At 45.3% G+C, this 23,602-nt stretch overlaps 1 protein-coding gene across 6 annotated transcripts in view; it reads left to right on the forward strand.

Annotated features, from left to right (window-relative positions):
- The window catches only part of usp32 (ubiquitin specific peptidase 32), a 78,271-nt gene that overhangs the window by 20,004 nt on the left and 34,665 nt on the right, over positions 1-23,602 (forward strand). For 5 of the 6 annotated variants that reach the window (XM_038304595.1, XM_038304597.1, XM_038304598.1 and 2 more), the window contains exons 3-6: positions 8,194-8,299; positions 10,797-10,915; positions 14,380-14,539; positions 20,688-20,819. In XM_038304595.1, coding sequence (XP_038160523.1) covers positions 8,194-8,299; positions 10,797-10,915; positions 14,380-14,539; positions 20,688-20,819 — 517 coding nt within the window. Of the gene's footprint in view, positions 1-8,193; positions 8,300-10,796; positions 10,916-14,379; positions 14,540-16,670; positions 16,826-20,687; positions 20,820-23,602 lie in introns of those variants that run through there. The other variant, XM_038304600.1, reaches the window with a different exon arrangement.

Here is a 23,602-nt window from a genome sequence, read left to right on the forward strand (position 1 = left end):
ATGCAGCAGCCCTCACCACCCCAGCTGGGATAAAGCATGTCAGGAAATGGATGGAAATAACATTATAGGCATTTGGATTGAGTGTTTTTGCCTTAAATAGAAAGACGTAGACATTATGCACCTTAGTCACTTTCTTTAATTAGAGAATAGTCTTCATTACTTGCTGAAATCAGCAGAAAATGCAGTCCCAGTTTTCCAGCAGCTGTCAGATAGTTCCCTGATTTCTAACCTGTGCTCTCTGCCTTCATTGCCTCGTTACTGTTTATAGTAACCAGCCAGGTTTCCATGCGTGGTAGAAAAACAGGACTAAAGCCTCTATGATGCCAAATGTTGCAGGTTTTTGCAGGGCGGTGAGTTTAAAATTCGGCTATTTTAATCGAGTGTTTTTACTCTTCAGATGAAGCATTTCCAGCTGTAACAGCTGATGACATTGAAGCATGAGTGTTGCTTCTTATGCGTCTGCAGTTTCTGTCAGCAGGTAATATAAATATGGGCTGACGTTTCCTGCAGGTGGAGGGGACGAGCTACACGCAGCATGTAAAAAAAAAAAAAAAAAAAAAAAGGGACCCACATTTGACTTTTACTGGAGTAAAACTAGTTTGTAGTAGTGCTAGCTTTACCTGAGCGCAGTATCTGGCTGCTCGGCAGGTCTGTGGCGATGGCTGTCAGATTTGGATAAGTTATGATCAGACAGTGAAAGAGGGGTCGGCCTCTTTGTGAACACGGTGTAGATGCGGTGGAGTAAAGGTGGAGTTCAGGGCATCGGTTTGCTGGACTTCCTGGGATCCAGCCTCCTCCTTCACGTCTGTCACAGGCATCAGAAGCAGCTCTTCCACTCAGAGCTTCACTTTGGGCTTTTTGTGGCTATTTAACCTGCTGCAAACCATAGAAACCTGAACTCTAACTGGTGTGAACTGCAAAGGTTCTGAAAATCAATAAAAATTCCTCAAAATCAGAATATTTAGCCTTAATTTTAGCAGGAAAATAAGACATGTTTTACCCATAAAGCCAGATAATTAGATATTATGCACTTGAAATAAGAGACTGCTGTAGTTTTTTTCTTATTTTGAATATATAATGTCTTATTCAATGGCAAAGTGTCTCACCTATCTGCTTAATTCCAGAAAAAATGACTTAGATTGAGCTTTTTTGCAGTGTATGGATTATTTTTACCCTGAGGGAAATTCTGATCGGGTTTTGATTGCACTTTTAAACTGAAGCTTTGCATTAAAGTTGTTTTCTTTCTCCCATTTCCTCTGGCTGTTATGTCATAGTGTTGGGTTATTACTAATAACAAGGTAAGGCTGGTGTTAGTCATCGTCTTGCCCAGCGCTCGCCTCGTGTTCAAGGCTTCTCCTCTCCAACCCTGATCATCATTAGATCCACAGACCTGACCCCGTTTACTCCATGGCAGAGAGCAGCGTCCTCATGGAGGCGCTGAGTAGCCGTTCATCCCCTTCCTCTGCTCCATCCAGGTGTTCATCATCTACCTGCCGATATGAGAACACCACACAGCAGCCATGTTAGATCTGCTATCACGGATGATGACGTTTCTGCTGTGTCCTAAGTGCATGAAGAGCGTTATCACAGATCCTCCCTCCCAGCAGCTGTTAGACTTTATAACCTCTCAATGTGTCGTTATCTCTCTGCTGTTTCTGCACTTTGTCTTTCTAGATGCTTTAAGTCTGTTGGCAGTTACGTCTGTTGGTGATTTTTCATATTTCTTAAAGTCACAAGTCTTTCTCTATTTTTTATTAGCTGTAAAGTATTGATTGCGTTGGGAATTGTCTCCTATTTACCGTATTTTCACGACTATAAGGCGCACTTAAACGTCTTTTTTTCCCCTCAAAATGTGCGGTGCGCCCTATGGTGCGGTGCGCCCTATGTGTGTTGTAACTGCGACTTTTGAGACCACCCCATTGAGGAGATGATGAAAGAGTGGCTGAATGTAAGGAGACCAGGTGTTTTTTTTCCACTCATCACCATCACTGTTAATATGTAACTCCATGCGTGCCCATCTCACAGCTGATGTGAAAAACATGGGGAAAAAAAATAAACGCTGTGCTCGCCGTTATCCCGGGGGTCTGACAAAGGAGCTTCAACCGCTCGACATCGGTGTGAAGCGGCCGTTCAAAGTAAGGCTGCGAGCGGCGTGGGAGCGATGGATGACCGACGGAGACCACAGTTTCAGGATAAGTGGAAGGCAGCACCGGGCAGATTACGCCACCGTTTGCGGATGGATTGCAGATGCTTGGACTAAAGTGTCTGCTGGCTCTGTTGTTCAAGCTTTCGCAAAAGCCGGCATTATTTCTGAGGAGCCGCGCTGCACGGAAAGTGACTGACAGCGAAGAAGGGGAAACTGGCATGTCTGATTTAGCGCAGCTGTTTAATTCAGAAACAGAGGATGATGACTTTGATGGGTTTGATTAATACTTTGTAATAAATACATGAATAAAGCACAATCATACTCAGTTTTGCTCCCGCTCTATTTTTCTACCTGAAAGCTTAATTCAACAGCAGCCTCTGGGCGGGTCTCCTCCTCTTCACCGCGGCGGCTGGCAGGTGTTTTTTCATCTAAATAATCTAAATCTTGCAGCTATATTTGCTGTGATCAGTGGGAATAAAGTAGTTTTAATATGTTTTTAAGTGAGAAAGGCCACCTGAAAACTTAATAATTGCAGTCAGTTCATCCAGATTATCTATTTCTGTCGGAGGCGCTCAGACCCCCACATACCAGCGGTGCACCGACATTAGAAATCCTTTCATCAGCAGCCTGTAGGCTGGGCAGCCTCCAGGTTCACCGCGGCGGCTGGCAGGTGTTTTTCATCTAAATAATTTAAACTGCAGGCACCAGGATACCGGTAATAAAAGCGAACATATTCCGTCGGCAGGTTTTAGGATTTTAAGTTAATTTAGGAGTGATCACAGCGCTGTGTCATCTGCGATGTGTCTGTCTCACGGCCAGCTGCCATGTTTGATTAATACTTTGTAATAAATAAATGAATAAAGCACAGTCATACTCAGTTTTGCCCCCGCTGTATTTTTAAATACGCAGTAGAGGTATTTAAAGGTAGTAGAGGACATGTACCTGTATATAAAAAACGCGCCCTATAGTCCGGTGCACCTTATGTGTGTGTTAAATACAGAAATGGGACACATAACTGAGACTGCGCCTTTTAGTAGCCTACGGTGCGCCTTATGGTCGTGAAAATACGGTATATAATCTTAATCCTTACCTGTATCTGTCTGCTTCCATTCATTGAGAGCGAGGACAGGTGAATTCTGTCTGTTTCTATTCTACTTTAGTTTAGAGGTTGTTAGTTGGTTTTAGCCATCATGGCAATGTGACCGCTGAGCTACAGGCGGAGCCAAAGTACCTCAGTAGATCCTCATCACTGTGAATGCTGCATGAATTAAATAAACCAACCATTAGAGTGAATCTGTGCATCTTTAGGGGTTCCAGGCTGTTGCCATGGTATTTCTGGGCTCACTGATTGGAAACTGCTCTGCGTTTCTCTTCATGATCATCATTCAACTAAATTGATGATAGAACTGTATTTCTGGATGGATGATATCATCAGATAAGCCTTTCATATCGGTCTGTAGATCCGTATTGGTTAGTTGTTGTTTTTTTTTTAATGGACGTAGTTTCTGTTAAACTGAATGTTGCAACGTAACATTATCCTGTTATTGCCCCGCCCCCAAATCAGTATGTTAATGCATTTAGCAGCTTTTATCCAAAGCTACCTGCTGCCCTTTATAAACTGTGCAGACACGACTTCCAGTGATGATTCTGCTGAGCAGTGCGATGAACCTCAGCGTCCGTCGTTGTTTCCTGCGTCTGGAAGCCCTGATTAGATTATCGTTTGTCGTTTCCACTTCCCAAAAGCCGACTCTTTTAAGGAAATTCACCAAGGGCTGCCTTCTTCTCCTGACTCTTTGCAAACTTCCTGAATGTTACGGGTGCTGCCTTTTTGGTTTGCCTGTTTACCTCTAGAGAGCAGTAGTACCGTAGATCGCCACTAGAAGGCGAGGAAGTGCTAGCGTGGATCTGAACTAAACGCAGTGCTTTACATCATGGCTGCCTTCTTTTAAAAAGCGGTTGTTGTTTGACAGAAGCGGTTAAACTGGTCCTTTCAGAGCTGACCTGCTCCTATGATGTCTCAGAAGTTAAACGGCTGCAGATCTTCCTCCATCCAACCTGAGCAGGTTCCCTTCCAGCCTTAGCAGAGACCTTAACGCTTGTTCTAACAGGATCTTGGCTAGAAGCCTAAAATGTGACGGAGCGTGTTAAATTAAAGGGAGCCATGGTAGACAGGAGGTATAATCCATGACTGAAGTCTGGAGTCACACGTCTTACAGCTGATGCCAGTCATTGGATGAGGCTGTGAGTTTCAGCGGAGTGAAATGATCCAGCGGTTCACTGGGCCTCTTATTCAGCAGTGACACCGTTTCCTAAAGCTTCCCTGATAATCCATCACAGACGGACGTGTCTGACATGTTTAAGGCTAAAAAGCATCCAATTAAATAAACCCACAGTTTCTACTAACATCCTCTATTGTGTGCAGAGTTCTGCTTTTTGATTCCTATTCATCGACTTCTGCCGTTCAAATTCAATTGTCAAGAAACTGTTATTAGCTGATTACAGGCACAAAGTTTCACCATCAGATTGAAATGTTTGGATTTTAACATTTACAGATGTAAGTAAACTGAATAAACGGCTGATCTGACTAACACTGGCCTGTAGGAATATTCTGACGGACATCGCCATTTTAATAATTACCGATCTTGTTTTTCTTACCTAACGCTGTCATCTTTCTTTTGCCACTTAGAACCACTGCTTTGATTGGAGATGATGTTCAGATCTCCCCTTAAAGCCGAGCCTACATCGTACGATATTTTCAATCGTTGCACGCAGCTACAGCTCAAACTGTGCGATGAAACTACAGTCAAAAAACACACAGCTCACGATGTTTGTTCTCACATTGTGCAACTCGACGCTCTGATGCGATCTACCTGCTCACACTGTACGTTTAAAAACCAGGCGGGACTCAGCTCCGCAGTGAGATGGCGCTACTCGGACTCGTCTATCTGGAAGAAGGAAGAACTCCCCTGTTCGCTCAGTGCTCCAGGTTCTGCTAATCAGCTGGTAGCTCTGCTTCAACAGCAGGATTTACCCACCAACACCTCAGGAGGACCCACTGGATTTGAACATGTTTGATTTTCTCCTGACCTTTAGATTCCTGATGGTGAGGTGGTCGTTAGAGGCTGATCGCCCCCCGTTACCTCCTGTACGCTACACCACGCAGGACGCATGATCAGGCTGAAAGTCGGCCCCATCGAACAAAAAATTCTCACACGACTGGAGAATCGGCCCAAAAAGCAGAAAAGATTGTAGCGTATGTCTGGCTTTAATGTGCAAACTGTTAAACTGACCCAGAGACGTTGCTCTGATCCACCTGCAACCTTTTTATGCTGCGCTTTCTTACATATATGTGCAAATAAAGGGTTAAATTTGTTTAAAGGCAAAAATATAATAAAAAACCAAAAGAAAACCGGACCGATGTGAAGGTAACGTTCCGCTGGAGGCGGTCCTGTTAGGATACCTGCAGTAGGAGGAGGGAAATGCTGCCAACTAGTGGTAGAACAATTAATCAGATTAATGGACTATTGAAATAATTATTTTATTAATGGATTAATTGTTAGCTGGATTATAGAGACTGTAAAACACAGAGCGACCCACTTAGAGCAGGGATTATACCAAGATTATAAAAATATGTAAACATTTTGCATTTAAGACATTGGAAACATTTTCATCTTTTTAGTTTCACCTGGTTTTCAATCTGTAAAAAAATATCTAGGAAACCTTTGGCTAATCGATTATTAATCAATTAATCAAAAAAATAATTGAAAGACTAATTATGGATGGATTATCAAAATAATTGTTGGTTGCAGCCCTTCTGCCAACCTGGTCCTGGAAGTTTTTTGGATTTAATGTTAACCAACGTTTTTTTTTTTTTGAATAATCATCTAAAAACATGCCTGATGAGAGGAAAGCATCGACTTCCACTTCGCTTGTTAAACATTTCAGTCTGTTCTTCTACCTGCCGACGCCTCCATTCCCCCGCAGCTCAGAGCAGCACTCAGCAGGCTGCTGGAAGGTCCCACTGAACCTGGATGATCTTAGCGATCAGCTGCTGGTCCTGCTGCTCCCATTAATACAAACCAAACAATAGAATGAAAATGAACAAAACCAGATTTAGATTAAAGCTGCTGATTCACTGCTGAGCATCATCAGTAGCAGACCTCTGATGAGCAGTAGACTGAAGCCTTTCCTGTCGCCATCATTGGTTGCAAACAGCTGCTGACTGACGTACCTGAATGCAGCGTGGGCGAGTTAGTGGGGACGGACCTGCACCCACGCTCTGAGACGCTGCGCCTCAGGGTTTCCCCTCATGCTGTCTGAAACATTAATTTACTGAAGCAGATCCCACCTTTGAGCTCTGGATAAATCCGCTGTCAACCTGAACATGAGCTCAGATGAGCAGGTTTGTTTAACTTGGCATGAGGGAAATGTAGCGCAGGACTCCCTTCATTCAGAGGCAGAGCCACCGGCTCCACAGAAACCTGAAGTGTTGGTAAAAAGCTGGAAGCGTTCTGACGTCCAGCTGCAGCGCCTGCTGGTTAGACAGGAAGGCTGAAGATCAGGGCTTCCTGCCGCGCCGCTGGCTCATTCCTGATGGATTCTGGAAGTCTTAGAAAGCGGTCTGACAGCTCAGCGTCATGTCTGGGGTTGGTGGGCTTCCCCTCTGATCATTTCACTGTCTGTGGGACGCTTCAATCATTTCACCGTCGGCTCAGTAAGCATAGACCCCAAATGATTCATGGACTCTGCTGCGGTTAGTCAGAGCGAACCGTCCTGCTGGAGACATGCTCAGATTTCCTGCTGTAGCCTGACCTGCTGCAGGGTTAGCATGTCCAGAGAGGGAAAGGCGATTCATTGGAGTCCATCAGAAGCAGCAGAGGGGAAAAGACCTTTGCAAAGTGTGACACATATCGACTTCCTGTTTTAAAACCGCAGTAGGACTGATCCAGTGTGTGACCTGCTGACACTTCACGCTTCACTAGCTCCCCCACTGCGCAGCCACCTCCATGCTGTACAGAAAGTCTGATGGTTGCTGCTCATTGTTTTTAATATTAGAGACATTTCTAGATGTTGGAGCTTGGCCTGTTTTCCAGTGTAGTCCTGTTTCTCTGACTGTGACTAACTGGATGTGCTCTCTTCATCCTCTGACATGGGAGCTGGCTCGGAGCTCGTCTGCCTGGCTGTGTGTTTCCTGGACGGGGCCGCCTGTGGAGCTGGTTGACAGTTGCCTTTTGTATCTATGCTTCTTTTTCTATGTCTGCTTCTGTCTCCTTGAACCCCAGTGGGCCTCAGCAGATGGCCGCTCACACTGAGCCTGGTTCTGCTGGAGGTTTCTTCCTGTTCAAAGGGAGTTTTTCCTCTCCACTGTCGCTACAAGCATGCTTAGTGTGAGGGATTGCTGAAGAGTCAATGAGTCGATGCAATCAGCTGGTTTTCCTTAGATAGAAAACTTTGAATCAATCTGACTGGATGATCTGGTGAACTGGAAAGTGACCTGAGATGACATGATGTGAATTGGAGCTATAGAAATAAACTGAATAGAATAGAATTAGATGTGCATAAAGATCCTTCAGCCTTGGATGTGCAACATTTTGACATTAGACCGTCATCACACTGGATGATGAAGGTCTGTGAAGGCTGGAGACTTTCGTTTGGTCTGAGCTAACTGTGGGGATTGATCGGCCCTGCGTCACGTTTCACATCTTTTCATCCGACTGACACCAGATTCCCGGTTTAGGAGCATTTCTGAAGACCAACCCTGAGGAGAACTTCACCCTGACCTCAGCAAAAGGAAAACATTGGTTTGAAGGACAGGACATACTTTGCCTTTGAACAAATACGCCATAAATCAACAGATTTCTTTGAACAAAACAGTTTTTATTGAAGTCTTTGTTCCTATCTAATAAAACCTGAACACCTTAGAAAGAAGGGAACAATTTATTCATATTTTTAGTTTATTTGTTTTATGAAGATGAGATCATAAAGACGTTTGTTGGTGTTTTAGTTTGTAAAACTGTTTTTCCTTTCTGCCCGTCTGTCTGATTTAGGTGATCTACAGCTCATTCGGAGGCTCCTCCAAAGGTCTGCACTTCAACAACCTGATGGTGGGTCTGGTGCTGCTGACCAGAGGACGCGATGAGGAGAAGGCCAAGTGTGAGTAGAGCAGCGTCTGCACTCATCTCTGTGTTATCATGGTGGTGTGGGTGGTGGAGGCTAACTGAAACAAACCGTCTGTAAAATGTCACGGAAAAAGAAATTTGACTAAAAAATAATTCCCTTCGTCTCAGAACTCTGAGGTTAAACCTCAGAAGGTTACGGTCCTTCTTTTAACGTGTCACCATCTCACTTCCTTATTTATATTCCTCTCTTTAACATTGATGTATTGAGATAATTAGGGACGGATCTGTTGACCGTGTTCAATCTTTATCCACTAAGCTGCACGCTGTACATTTAACTATTTAAACAATAGTTAAAATGAATCCATCAACCATCGAGTCCAGATTCGCATGACGACATGAAGCCGTCTGCATCTATTTCACTGAGAGTTTTATTTTTCCCACACACCTTGAATGCATCATAAACCCCTCCTTCAAACAGGATTATTTTCTCGCACACTACGGCAACTGGTGAACTAAACATGGCGGCAGGTGTTTCAGCTGAGCGATATACGGCAGCGGTTTGGAACAAAAGGCGTTTCAGAACTTTTATCTATTTTAAAACTTGAACAGTTAGAGCATTATCAGAGCATCTTCAAACTAATCTTTACCTGCTGGGAATTTTAGATTTCCACTTTTGATTTTGTAATTTTAGGTCAGTTTCTTTTTTCATTCCGCATTTGTTTAAATTCTGCACAAAAGAGCCTTTTTTATTTAGCATTTTATTTAGTATTGGTTGTTTTTGCTTCGTTTCCTGTTTGGTTGCTGGGATCTTGTTAAAATACCGACACCCAAAGACATCATGTGACTCAGACTTTATTGTTAAAAAAGCTTTGATCTGGTTGAATTTAAATTGAATTTGAAACCAAAGCTTGAATTATTATATCAGTGCAGTTTTATGCTCTCTATTGTTTTTGAAGTTAATTTAAACATATGGTGATATATATCATGTTATAGCCCAGATATATCACAGTATTAGATGTTCTTCATATCATCCAGTCCTACTGTATATCTATGCTGCATAATCTCCAGACTCTGATCCAATCTGTCGTCTCCTGAGTCAAACACTGATGCTCGCAGCAACGCTTCCTGTTCGGCGCCTGGCTGAGGCCGCGCTAGGCTCTGCTAACGGACACGCGGCTTTCTGTCTTGGCAGCGTTTTAGTTTTCATGGTGTGAAACCGGGTCTGGTTCTAACAGACGTTTACCACTACGGGCCCTCAGAGGCTGATCAGGTCAAAGGTCGTTGTTCTGTGTTTACAGCAGAGCGTGTAATGATGTTCCACAGCATGTAGAGACGCTGATGTTCTGATATCTGTTTAATTCTCATGTTGTGCAGAACAGGAACCAGCTGGAAAACAGTGATTCCACTCAGACATCTTTTCCTCTTTTTAAACCTGAATGGAAATAACATTTCTAATTAATATTTCCTTGTTAAAGCCTAGATTATTTTCGATAAGGTGCCAAATTAAGTTTTTTTTTTGAAAGTTTAGAGAAATTTCTTGTTTAGGAATAAATAGTTTGAGGCTAATATGTGAATTAGATGTTGGTTCTGCTTCCTTATTTTGCCCTTAGGCCAACCGTGAAGCAAACATGTTTGAAAGATTTAGTTTTTAAAGGTTTCTGTTGGTCCGACTTATTGTTTTTCCTTTAAGCCGAGTTTTGTTCGTATCGGACCTCCAGAGCCGTTCAATTCAAAAACTGAACAATGTTTTTCTGCTATGATGCTTTTCAGTGAAACACAGTTAAAGCTTTAAAACAGGGAGCTGAGCGGTAACATGAGTGGCTCTCTGCTTTACATTAGTTTAAAGGAATAGAGGAGGATTGTTTATTTTTGGGTAGATCATCTCAATCAGTGGTCCTCCTAACTGTCAATCATTCTAGTGGTATATTTCTGTAAGGCTGTCCTCGTTCCGTTAGCTATCTTTTTCTTTCAGGCGTATATCTGTGGAGAGCTACAGTTTCAGACAGTCATTGAAGCTCACCTTTCTTACCGAGGATCTTTGAAAATGGCTGAGGGTCAGAAAAAAAAAAGTGTCTACGAAGTGAATGAGAAGAAAAGAAAGGCCTCAACAGAGGCAGATGTGTGTGTGTATATATATATATATATATATATATATATATATATATATATATATATATATATATATATATATATATATATAATAAATTAACTTTATTGATTTCACACTGGAGAAATTCACTTTCTGCACTTAACCCACCCTTTGGGGAGCAGTGTGGGGTTAAGGGTCTTGCTCAGGGACCCAGAGTGGAGACGGTTAAGCAGAGAAGCTGCAGCTTCAGTCCTCAGTCGGTCGGTCGTCCTCAGCAGCAGCAGAACCTTCAGCCGCTCCCAGTTCCTGATCATTTCACCTGCTGCTGAAACGCTGCAGGCAGCCATTGTTGCATGCGTCGTCTCCTCTGCCTCTTTGTGCTGCGTTTCTGCCTCGCTGTGATAAAGACGGATGCTCAGTGACCCTGTGTGTTTACTTTCAGACCTCTTCAGCCTGTTTGCCAGCGATCTGAGTGGATACGCTGCCAGGGAAGATATCGAGGCAGTCCTGCAGGTCCTGGATGGAGAAGTCCCCTCCTCGCTGAAGAAGTGCTTCATAGAGGTCTGTAAACAGAGCACAGCTCTCCATCCGCACCGTCACAATGCACAGTTCCTGCAGCTGTTGCTTGTAAAGAAATGAGTCCAGACATTCAGAGAAGCTGCTGCAGTTAGCAGCTTCATCTGCCTCCAGAGGTTCAGTAGTCCATGAAGGTCATACGTGAGAAGGAACAGAAAGATGTCATGTATGGAGGATCCCAAACAGCCCAATATTTTCTTCTGAAGCAACATTCTGAGCTCTTATTTCTTTATCTGAAATAAGAGTCAATCCTACCTTGAACTGTGTTTAACCTCCACTATAGAGCAGAGGTCTGCAACCTTTCATATCCAAAGTGCCATTTTGCCCAGATTCCGGCTAAGTAAAAGTCATTTAGAGTCGCAAAATAGGACTTTTTAATTTAAAACAATCTATTATTTTTGTCTTCCAAAATAGAGTGATTGTATCTTCCATACGAAATCTGTTGCCATCTGAAACAATTAACATTTGATTAGCTTCCAGATTAGATTCATTATGATGAGATTCATTATGATGTGCATAGATTTTCTTCAATAGGGTATGATGATAATAAAAGCATAATTTTCAAGCTAATTAAAAGAAACATTTAATTTAATGTCATTCTGTTGTGAAATGCAATTTAGATATTCTTTATGAAAAAAGATTCTTGTTTTTGGCCACTATTAAGAGCCATTGAGGGTCTAAAGCGCGGCATGGGGCCCCTGGGCTGCAGGCTGCAGAGCCCTGCTATAGAGCATGAAAGTGGAAGTTCCTGAGTTTCAGCCGATGATGCCTCCTCTGATAACGATCCATCATCAGACAGACCCCTGTTCTCTCACTGGTGCAACCAGAGAATGTGACCTGAAGCTCCCTCTGATGATCTGACCCGTGAAGCCTGTAGAGGAGTAAATACATCAATTCATTTTTAAACGTGTGTAATGCGCCATTAATAGCTCCCACTGTTCTCTCCTGATTGGGTCACATGCTTGATGTTTTGTCATCAGGAGACGATGTAACACGAGACTTTACTACAAACAAAACTAAAGCAGTTTGAGCTACGGTTGGAAAAATCTTGGTTTGTTTCAAAATAAAAGCTCCTTCTTGGAAAGCAATATTTCCATCCTGTCAGATTACTGAAGGGAGGAAACAGATTCTAGCTGAAGACCTTCACTGTGAGGTTCTCCTGCGCTGTGAGGTTCTCCTGCTCTGAGGTTCTCCTGCGCTGTGAGGTTCTCCTGCGCTGAGGTTCTCCTGCGCTGTGAGGTTCTCCTGCGCTGTGAGGTTCTCCTGCGCTGTGAGGTTCTCCTGCGCTGTGAGGTTCTCCTGCGCTGTGAGGTTCTCCTGCGCTGTGAGGTTCTCCTGCGCTGTGAGGTTCTCCTGCGCTGTGAGGTTCTCCTGCGCTGTGAGGTTCTCCTGCGCTGTGAGGTTCTCCTGCGCTGTGAGGTTCTCCTGCGCTGTCCGAACCGGAAGTTTATTCCAAGCCTTTCAAAGTAAAAGCGTAATAAAATTAAAGCTAGTATATCGGCAATATTTTTCATTCCCGTGTTTATTTCATGGGTTTTCATAATAGAAATAATTTTTTCTATTCATGTGTTTAATAACTGATATCTATAATCTATTCCCAGTTGAACTGAATAAGGTTAAAAAATGCAAGAAAATAACAAAATTAAATTATTTCTTAAAGATGTCTCTAATGTGTGCTGCAAGTATTAAATTCTATACTCTTTATTCTTATAATATTGTCTGCGCTGTTCTTCCCTTTGCTATTGGATCACATAGATTATCATGTGGAGGATGAGTGATTTCAAATGAACTAAGCTTCGCTTCGCTTATTCACAGTGAATTACTGAATACCTAAATAATGGACATAATAGACAATAACTTCTGTTTTTCCCCCACAACACCTGAGAAAACAGCAGACATACAAAAAACTTTGAAATATCTATTTAATTTTCTCTGAAGTGTTTTTATTGTCTAAATGGTTGATTTCACAGCATGAAGCAGTGTTTAACTTTAGGTGACGCTCCAGCAGGAATCACACTGTAACATCCGGCTGTAAGAGACAGATCATGTTGGAATAAGTCAAAGAAAATCCCCAAAAATTATGATAAAACATGGTTTTCTTGGACTTGAACCTCACAAAATATATGTCTTCTTCTGATAAAATGGGGCAGCTCATAGGTGTCACTACCCGATCCCTCCCGGAAGCAAAATCCATCCTGCGCATGCAGGGACAGATATACATCCAGATTTCCATAAATAATTACTTATTTCTATCATTAACTCATTAAATAACGCTAATCCACATCTTAAAAAGATGTTTTATAATGTTTCTGAGACATTTTTGATGCTTTTTACATATTTCTCTGTTAAACAGCGTCTCTGACGTCATCATCATGCTCAGAGCAGTAAATCTGATTAAACTCTGTTTATCTACATTTTAGTTTATTCTTTCTTTAGATTACTCAATATATAGCACAATGTTAACAGGAAAGGAAAACATTAAACTATAAGAGACTAGATTTATGTTTAAATCCAATAAAGTTGATAAAGTTAGCTCCTGGAAGTAGCGTAGCATCCCATTTCCTGTGCAGATCAGGAACAGAGGAATAAAACAGGATTTTAATGCATTTATTTTCTCAGAAAATACATTATTAACCTGTAACACATTATATTTTAGTATGCTTACTGTTTTTGTGGAGGTAAAAACGTAATTTAGGTCTTTTTAAGTAAATAAAATTGAGGGCGACCCGATGTAGATCTGGATGAGCTGATGGCGCAGGATGGATCGGTAGCGACACTGCTAGTCTGGGAAGGCTTGGAAGAAGCGTCCTGACAGGGCAGGTCTGCAGCCAGACTTTTGCAGAAATGCACTAACCTTTTAGAACCTGTTAATGGACTAGACATTAGTAACTCTTTTTCTAGTCAACTTGACCTCTAGAGGTCAAGTTCATCAACCTGAGATCTGAATGTCAGGCGGTTTGTTTCGCACAGCTGCCCTAGTAAGTCCTGGCTGTTTTACAGCCTTCTTAATGATAGATGTCTGTCTTCATGCAGCCCCACTGGTTCAGCTGTGTTCCAGTCATCATCATCATCATCTTCATCCCAGCGTTGTGCTCCATACTATTGATTAAACATAAAGACACCAGTGTCAGGCGTTCTGTAGGGACTCAGACCTGCATCAGAGCTCCGTATTCATCACCTTCCTGTGGCTGTTTCTGTCCTTGGTGCTGAACCTGTCCTGAAGCCTGAGCTCACAGAAAGAGGCTGGTTGAACATTTCCAGCTGCTGGAGCTTCTCATGGCTCCGGGTTCAGATCAGACGTTTTTCCAATGAGTGTTTGTTGAATTTGTCTCGGTTAACTCACCCGTCATGCCTAACCCTCCAGGGAAATTAACCCCACCCCTCCACAGCCAGGTGACGTGTCTCTGTGGTGATTTGCTCCTCAATGTGTTTTTTTTTTTTTTCTGCAGAGTGACAAAGTGAACTATGAGCGCTTCAGGATCTGGCTCCTGCAGAACAAGGAGGCCTTCACTCTGTCGCGCTGGCTTCTCTCTGGAGGAGTGTGTGTCACGCTGACAGACGACAGCGACACGCCCACCTTCTACCAGACCCTCGCCGGCGTCACACACCGTGAGTCCATTTCACGCTATACTTGCATGGTTCACGCTTTCATCACTTCTTCTTCCTGCGCTCAGACGGCTCGAACTAGGGATGCACGATATTGGGATTTTGGCCGATATCCGATATGCCGATATTTTAAAACTCATGTAGCCGATAACCGATATCGATACCGATGTTAAAGCTGGACAAAAATAAGTAGTCATTGAAAAAAGCAGTTTTCTTATCCATTTCTGACACTTTGAAAAATAATAAACTCAAATATATTTTCATATGCTGATATCAAATAGATTTTTAAAAACGCGGTATCGATCTATTTTACTTTCAAAATCTGGTGAAATTTCATCGTTCTGTTACAAACTCTCGTGATATTTTGCAAATTCTTGTGAGATTTTGTTAGTAAAATAGATCGATACCGCGTCAATATATCAACATATAAAAATATGGCAACATTTGGTGAATTTTCGGGGGATTTCGTAGCATAACGATGACATATAGCAATATTTCATTAGTAAAAGAGATTGATATGGTGTTTTTAAATGGCAATATATCAGCATATGAAGATATTGGGATATTTTAATGGATCAATATTTTTTCCCTCGTCTTTAGAAGTTTTTAAGTCTGTAAAAAAGACGTTTTTGAGGAAGAAGAAGAAGTAGTATTTATTTCTTTTTTTCGACTTTAGAAACTCAGAAGCTGATCATATATCGAGTTAAATATCGGTGGGGGGGCCGATGTCCGATATTCAGTTTTAAGGCCGATACCGATAGGGGGCCGATCATATTATGCATCCCTAACTTGAACAGGAAGTTCAGGTCAGCCAGGGACGCTTTGCTCTGTCAGCTTCCTAACATTTCTATGATGAGCAGAGAAGATCAGACGTTTTGGTCGGTTAGTCTGTCTGTTGGTTCCTGTTTAACTCTTCATCTTCATCATCACAGTTCAGCTGTTGTTCATAGATTGTTTAGTTATTTATATAAACGGTCGCTAATGATCAGTGGTTAACAGTCACTGCCTTCCACTGCTGGAAATGTGAAAACACCCAAAATACCCACAATGCTTCAGTGCAGTAGCAGAAACTCTCCCTGAAATGTGTCACAATCTAATATTAAACATGTTTAGAGAGAGAGAGAGAGAGTTAGCTTCCCTCTGAAGGTTACGCCATGTGACGGCGGCAGACCTCAGAGGTTTCATGGTGATGTCACATGATCGACCAACAGGAAGTGGTTGGTGGAAGAACGAGGGATTTATGGTTTCCACACGTCTGCAGAAAGAAAAGCTGAACGTTTTGCGTATCGATGTAATTAAGGTAACACTTACAGAATCTTCTTTTTACTGGAGGTTTTGTTTTTTCAACCAGCCTTTAGGTCCGTTCATATTTACGGGCTAATTTCATCCGTTCTTATGGTCGGAGCCGTTTGAGGCCAGATTAAAGGTTCCTTTAATCCCCTCTGCCCACAGCTTCTCCTCTGTTCGCCGTTTTCTTGAAACTTCAGTTAGTTTAGGGGAGCCGCTGATTTTCTGTAACGAAGGTTAACCCTGATGTCAACCTGCTCCTCATGGTTTCATGATGCTGGTTGTTCACTAACAAACCTCTGGAACAGCTGGATTAGGACCCTGCCTCAGTCGAAAACAGACTTCAAAAGCCAGCAGATTTTATTTAGGGATGCCAGAGTAAAGAGGCCCCAGCAGGTTATTATGTAGTTATGCATCGCTTTGCACCGTTTCCCCCTTTAAAAGGCTCTGCCATGTTAAATAGAAATTGAAAGAATTGCAGCTTTTGGTTGAAACAAGGTGAAAGAAGGCCGTCTGTGAGGCGCTGTGCGGTGTTATATAAAAGCTTTGCATGACATGGATTATTTCGTTTGCCGCTTGCGGGCCAAGTAAGTATAGTGACGCTTAATTTCACCAATTAGGAGCAGAGGCCTGGAAGAGCCCATCCTGTCCAGGTAACCTGGCCTTTGCCTTTAATCTGCTGCTCCCATCTTATCCTCTTAACTTCTCGTCTCTATGTGTGTGTGTGAAAGCTGGAGAGAGAGTGACTGACTCAATCATGACTCCTTCTAGAAGGAGAAGGTAAAGCCTGACTGGTGACGGAGCTTAGCTCAGGGAATCATCTGCCGTCACGTCGTTTTGGACCCATTTAGGGGGAATTGCATGTTTTCTGCAGAAGGAGCTGTTTTTCTTAGTGCTGAGTTGACTTTGCTGCATGCAGGCTGTGGCAACACCTGTCCGAGGATGTTCCCTGGATAATGGTATGGTACCTCTGCTGCCTCTCTGAGAGAGTCGCACCTCTAGGTGGGTATCAGGTCTGCAGGGGGCCTCCTGTCTGCTGGAAACCTGTCTTTGTTTTTACGCCTAGAAGCGTCTCAGGTCTGTTGTTCCCAGCTTTATGTTCCTACCTTCTTCTAGTGGCTGCTGTTAGCTCCTCACTGCTCCATCATCTTAGGGTTGACATGACTGTTGGTGTTTCTCTAAAATGTGTGGGGGGGGGGGTTAGGGTCCTTTGATCAATCAGTGTGGTGAAGATGTAGTTAGGACCTGCTAATAAACACCACTGCCTGGATATCAACAGATCAGAGCTTAGTGGGTTTCCGAGCCAAATTTCTCTGAATATTTTCTCTAACTTCAGTTTCCCTTTGGTTTTCCGGTCAATAATCTTGATTTTTTGCAGTAATTGATTCAAAGCAAAGACAAATTGATTTGGAGCTTTTCTGTAGTGGGGGTAGTGTCGGCGTTCCCCTTTCTGCTAAAGCCCTGTGCTCCTAACAGCGATGCATTAAACACAGAACTGGTCGTCCTTTCAGTCGCCGTCCTTTTGAGACGCCGTAAATGTGTTAACGCTAGCAGACAGTTTGTCCTTTGAAGCTGAGCGTCTGCAGGCCCCTGCTGCAGGTTTGGTTTCCTGAGAAGGTGGATCGTTGATGCCAAGGGTCCCTGTCACAGCGTGCTGATTTATCCACCGTCTGCCTGATAACCTTTCTATGGATCTTTGCTATTCTGGACAAATAGATAGAGTATTCATAACAAGTCCAAAACTTCTGCATAGCACGCAGCAGCGCAATGCCCAGAAAATGATGCACAAGCCAGGGTCCTGAAGGGAGCAGGAGGCGCCCCGCCTGCAGAAAAAGATTTATTTGATTGTGGTATTAAAGCTACAGTGTGTAACTTTTAGCGACATCTAGCGGTCAGACTGCAGACTGCAGCAACATGAACATCTCCCCCCCAACAGTACGGCGAGCGTTACGGGACAAAATGTCTTCCACGACGTCCGCATCACCTACCTTCTCAAGTGATGAGGTTTGTTTACATAGATAATTTTACAGATAGTATTTCATAAGTCTGTGTAGGGTATAGATTTCATGTAGACTTAAGATAATAAATATACCCGTTATTTTTTTCTACATCGTTGTGATGTTTTGGCGATCTCGCAATCACTAGTTTGTTGGCTCTGCGCTGCCGTAGCGCAAAGATGTCTGCCTCCATGGCTGCGAGACCCGCTCCTATGTAATTATAAATAACGAATTCTAAGGCAACGCAAATATTAAGGTTAAGAGGCTGAGCTCGTAGATGATGATAAATAACATAGTTATGTATAATATATTACATTTCTGACTGTATATCCCTGTAATTATTACACACTGTAGCTTTAACCTCGCTGCTGTTTACCGCCCACCAAAAAAAAGAGAGGATAAAAAAATAAAATAAATAAAGATAGAAGGATTTTGGTGTCAGCAGATTGAGCGTCATGTCTGCTAGGAAGTGTGTTGGTGGTGGGCGTGAACGCAGGGAGGATCCATCACTCACCTTCTGGCTCACCCTATGATGGGGATGAAGTCTGGAGGAGAACTGACGGTTTCCTCCTGTGAACCCCCTTTATACCAAAACGCTGCCAATACGCCTTTATACAGTAGTTGGAAGTTAGAAACACGTTCAGCGCTCGTCTGGAACACGGCAGATACGCTGATATGTTGGAGAGAAGTTCTGGATAAGTTACGCAGAAGTTACTCAGAGGTTTAGGATCAGCTAGACGCCACGACTGATGAGGAACTGACACTGAACGGATGTCAGCCATCAGATAACTGACCTGGAACTGATGGACCACGGATGGCAGACGGTGGAATATGCCGGGACATTTGGAGCATGCTCAAAATCTATCGATGTACGAGCCATATGTCGACGTGCCTCAACGCGCTCATAACTTATACAAACGTTCCCATAACTTATCAACATATGTCAGCGTTTTTGCCAGATTTTCCGTATGTCAGGCAAACGTTGGTCTAAATCGTCAAGGTGAGACAGGGGCTGAACATGAAGGGCAGATGCTTGGAGATACAGTGAGGTTAATGTTCTCCATTCAGTCTTCCTGTTATCTGCCCAAAGTTCTCTTCTCTCTGTGGGTCCAACGCTGTAATGTTGAAGGAGAGTGACAGGTGGAGTTGCTGCTGTCTCCAGGTGACTTTGGGAAGTAGAAGTTGTTTTATGGGCCATCATGGGCAGACTAAAGGTTCACCTTCCTGTTCACTGACCCGGACACCTTCATGCATCCATGTGTTTGTTCCTCATCCATGTGTTTGTTTCTCATCCATGTGTTTGTTCCTCATCCATGTGTTTGTTCCTCATCCATGTGTTCACACACCAGTTTAATGATCTCCAACGAGGAACTGCAGCTTTGTTCTGCTGAGGCTGCTGCTTCCAGCTGCACTCTGAGTGGGAAGTGTTTTCTCCATCCATCTCCCTCAATAATTGATCAGCCCGCATCCATGGGCCTCAGCGTGGCTCCCTGGAGCCGCTGCCTTTCTCCATGTGAGCTGGGCCCGTCCTGCTCTGCTATGCTGTGGCATCCCCAGCCAGTCCAGGGACCAGTAGCCGACGGGTCGGGGGGTCTGTACCCTACCAGGAAAAGGCTGTAATTTGATTGCATGTCTGTATTTTGACACCTGTCATGGAAGCAGCCGCGGCATCAGGCTAGCTGCTCAATCCAATTAGCTTAATCTGGGGATTAGCATGTTGAAAGGGAGAGACTGCTTCAGTGACTGTAGCAGAGCTTCATACGCCACTCTATATTTATCTGACCCCCCCCACCAGTCTGGGTATTGATCAAAGCATGCTGATCACTGGCTTCAGCTTTTCTATCATGAACTCTGCAGAACTGAACTGACTGGATGGTTGTTGAATCAGCAGCAGTCGTGGTTGGATGGTGAAGGTGGGAACGTAGCTCCTACAGCTGCTCATACTGAACAGCGTTGAACTGTAGCTTGTTAGCGTGGTTCTACTGAGGGTCCGTGGTTCTACTGAGGATCCGTGGTTCTACTGACGGTACGTGGTCCCGCAGTGGGTCCGTGGTCCCGCAGTGGGTCCATTCTACTCTCTATCAGGGAATGATATTCTCTGCATGCTGGGGGCTCCACCATGTTTCTCCTGGAAACTCTGGCTCCTTTCATCAATGGCTGATGGTTTTATTAATCAGCCCTCTTCCTGGTGGAAAGGCAGCTGGATCATGCTCTCTGCCTATAAACCAATAATACCGCGGAGGGCCCAGCTCACCTCCTCCTGGACTCGGAGCTCACAGATTGGTGGAGTTATTTCAGTCACTGAAAGTTCCTCTAAGTTCATATGAACATCTGTAGAACATGTCTGCTCTGACAGAACCAGACCGTTCTAAGAATAAAAGCCAAAAACAGGTGATATGCCAGAACCTTGGTACTGAACCGCCTCCAATGAGGGCACGATGACCAATGAGGTCATCGTTCTGATGATCAGACGCTAAGAACGAAGCGGTAGGGAAACGTAATCCGGCTCAAACCAAAGATTCCTCCATGGTGGTCCTGCAGCCCTCGTCTTCCACGTGTGATGGCAGAAATCAGTCAGAAAGTTCACCACAGCAGCGGATTTCGACGGCATTCCTTGGAGAAGCAGACCGTGTGCAAATAATGACGCGTGGCCCCGGGGCCCCAGACCCTCTGGGTCGCTTCAGCAGCCGATTGATGTTTTCCACATAGTGAAGGGAGCCTGTTGCTTTAGAAGTTCAGCAGCTGGTGCTAAATGTCCCATTAATCACTGGATGCCGCTGCCATCAGCAAACCTGTGTTCCTGTTAAATAAACGCGCCCGGAGGTCTGTCGCCATGTTGATAAACCATGTCTGATCTCATCCTGCAGTGGAGGAGTCTGACATCATCGACTTGGAGAAGCGCTACTGGCTGCTGAAAGCACAGTCCAGAACCGGCCGCTTTGACCTGGAAACCTTCGTCCCGCTGGTCTCTCCTCCCATCCACGCCTCTCTGGGTGAAGGTAAGCGCATCTTCCTGGATCTTGCTCGTCTGTCCGTCCATCTCAGCCTTCCTCCTACCTCTGTGTTTATGCTTTAAAAATAGACGGACGATCTGCTTCTCAGACTTAATAACCCTTTGCTTTCCTGTAGATCTGCCTGTTTAACTCTAGTTTTTAAACTGTTTGGTTTTAGGAGTTTGGTTCAGGCAGGGGCGAATTAATGCCAATCACTGGCCTCCCCTAGCCAATCACTGGCCACCCCTAGCCAATCACTGGCCACCCATGCACCTCCCCTAGCCAATCACTGGCCATCCTTAGCCAATCACTGGCCACCCCTAGCCAATCACTGGCCACCCCTAGCCAATCATTGGCCACCCATGTATCCACCCCTAGCCAATCACTGGCCACCCCTAGCCAATCATTGGCCACCCCTAGCCAATCATTGGCCATCCTTAGCCAATCACTGGCCACCCCTAGCCAATCATTGGCCACCCATGCACCTCCCCTAGCCAATCATTGGCCACCCCTAGCCAATCACTGGCCATCCTTAGCCAATCACTGGCCACCCCTAGCCAATCACTGGCCACCCATGCACCACCCCTAGCCAATCACTGGCCACACATGTATCCACCCCTAGCCAATCACTGGCCACCCCTAGCCAATCATTGGCCACCCCTAGCCAATCATTGGCCACCCCTAGCCAATCATTGGCCTCCCCTAGCCAATCATTGGCCATCCTTAGCCTATCACTGGCCACCCCTAGCCAATCACTGGCCACCCATGCACCACTCCTAGCCAATCACTGGCCACACATGTATCCACCCCTAGCCAATCACTGGCCACCCCTAGCCAATCATTGGCCACCCCTAGCCAATCATTGGCCTCCCCTAGCCAATCACTAGCCACCCCTAGCCAATCATTGGCCACCCCTAGCCAATCATTGGCCACCCCTAGCCAATCATTGGCCTCCCCTAGCCAATCACTAGCCACCCCTAGCCAATCATTGGCCACCCCTAGCCAATCACTGGCCTCCCCTAGCCAATCATTGGCCTCCCCTAGCCAATCACTGGCCACCCCTAGCCAATCATTGGCCACCCCTAGCCAATCATTGGCCACCCCTAGCCAATCACTGGCCACCCCTAGCCAATCACTAGCCACCCCTAGCCAATCATTGGCCACCCCTAGCCAATCATTGGCCACCCCTAGCCAATCATTGGCCTCCCCTAGCCAATCACTAGCCACCCCTAGCCAATCATTGGCCACCCCTAGCCAATCATTGGCCTCCCCTAGCCAATCATTGGCCATCCTTAGCCTATCACTGGCCACCCCTAGCCAATCACTGGCCACCCATGCACCACTCCTAGCCAATCACTGGCCACACATGTATCCACCCCTAGCCAATCACTGGCCACCCCTAGCCAATCATTGGCCACCCCTAGCCAATCATTGGCCTCCCCTAGCCAATCACTAGCCACCCCTAGCCAATCATTGGCCACCCCTAGCCAATCATTGGCCACCCCTAGCCAATCATTGGCATTCCCTAGCCAATCACTAGCCACCCCTAGCCAATCATTGGCCACCCCTAGCCAATCACTGGCCTCCCCTAGCCAATCATTGGCCTCCCCTAGCCAATCACTGGCCACCCCTAGCCAATCATTGGCCACCCCTAGCCAATCATTGGCCACCCCTAGCCAATCACTGGCCACCCCTAGCCAATCACTAGCCACCCCTAGCCAATCATTGGCCACCCCTAGCCAATCACTGGCCACCCATGTATCCACCCCAATCAATCACTGGCCACCCCTAGCCAATCACTGGCCACCTCTAGCCAATCACTGGCCACCCCTAGCCAATCACTGGCCACCCCTAGCCAATCACTGGCCACCTCTAGCCAATCACTGGCCACCTCTAGCCAATCACTGGCCTCCCCTAGCCAATCACTGGCCACCCCTAGCCAATCACTGGCCTCCCCTAGCCAATCACTGGCCACCTCTAGCCAATCACTGGCCTCCCCTAACCAGTCATTGGCCTCCCCTAGCCAATCACTGGCCACCCCTAGCCAATCACTGGCCACCCCTAGCCAATCACTGGCCACCCATGTATCCACCCCAATCAATCACTGGCCACCCCTAGCCAATCACTGGCCACCTCTAGCCAATCACTGGCCTCCCCTAGCCAATCACTGGCCACCCCTAGCCAATCACTGGCCTCCCCTAGCCAATCACTGGCCTCCCCTAGCCAATCATTGGCCACCCCTAGCCAATCACTGGCCACCCATGTATCCACCCCAATCAATCACTGGCCACCCCTAGCCAATCACTGGCCACCTCTAGCCAATCACTGGCCTCCCCTAGCCAATCACTGGCCACCCCTAGCCAATCACTGGCCACCCCTAGCCAATCACTGGCCTCCCCTAGCCAATCACTGGCCACCCCTAGCCAATCACTGGCCACCCCTAGCCAATCACTGGCCTCCCCTAGCCAATCACTGGCCACCCCAATCAATCACTGGCCACCCCTAGCCAATAACTGGCCACCCCTAGCCAATAACTGGCCACCCCTAGCCAATCACTGGCCTCCCCTAGCCAATCACTGGCCACCCCAATCAATCACTGGCCACCCCTAGCCAATCACTGGCCACCTCTAGCCAATCACTGGCCTCCCCTAGCCAATCACTGGCCTCCCCTAGCCAATCACTGGCCACCCCTAGCCAATCACTGGCCTCCCCTAACCAGTCATTGGCCTCCCCTAGCCAATCACTGGCCACCCCAATCAATCACTGGCCACCCCTAGCCAATCACTGGC

The sequence above is a fragment of the Cyprinodon tularosa genome, unplaced genomic scaffold (genome assembly GCF_016077235.1).
Source record: "Cyprinodon tularosa strain WSP-4 unplaced genomic scaffold, ASM1607723v1 ctg539, whole genome shotgun sequence".
Taxonomy (NCBI): Eukaryota; Metazoa; Chordata; class Actinopteri; order Cyprinodontiformes; family Cyprinodontidae; genus Cyprinodon; species Cyprinodon tularosa.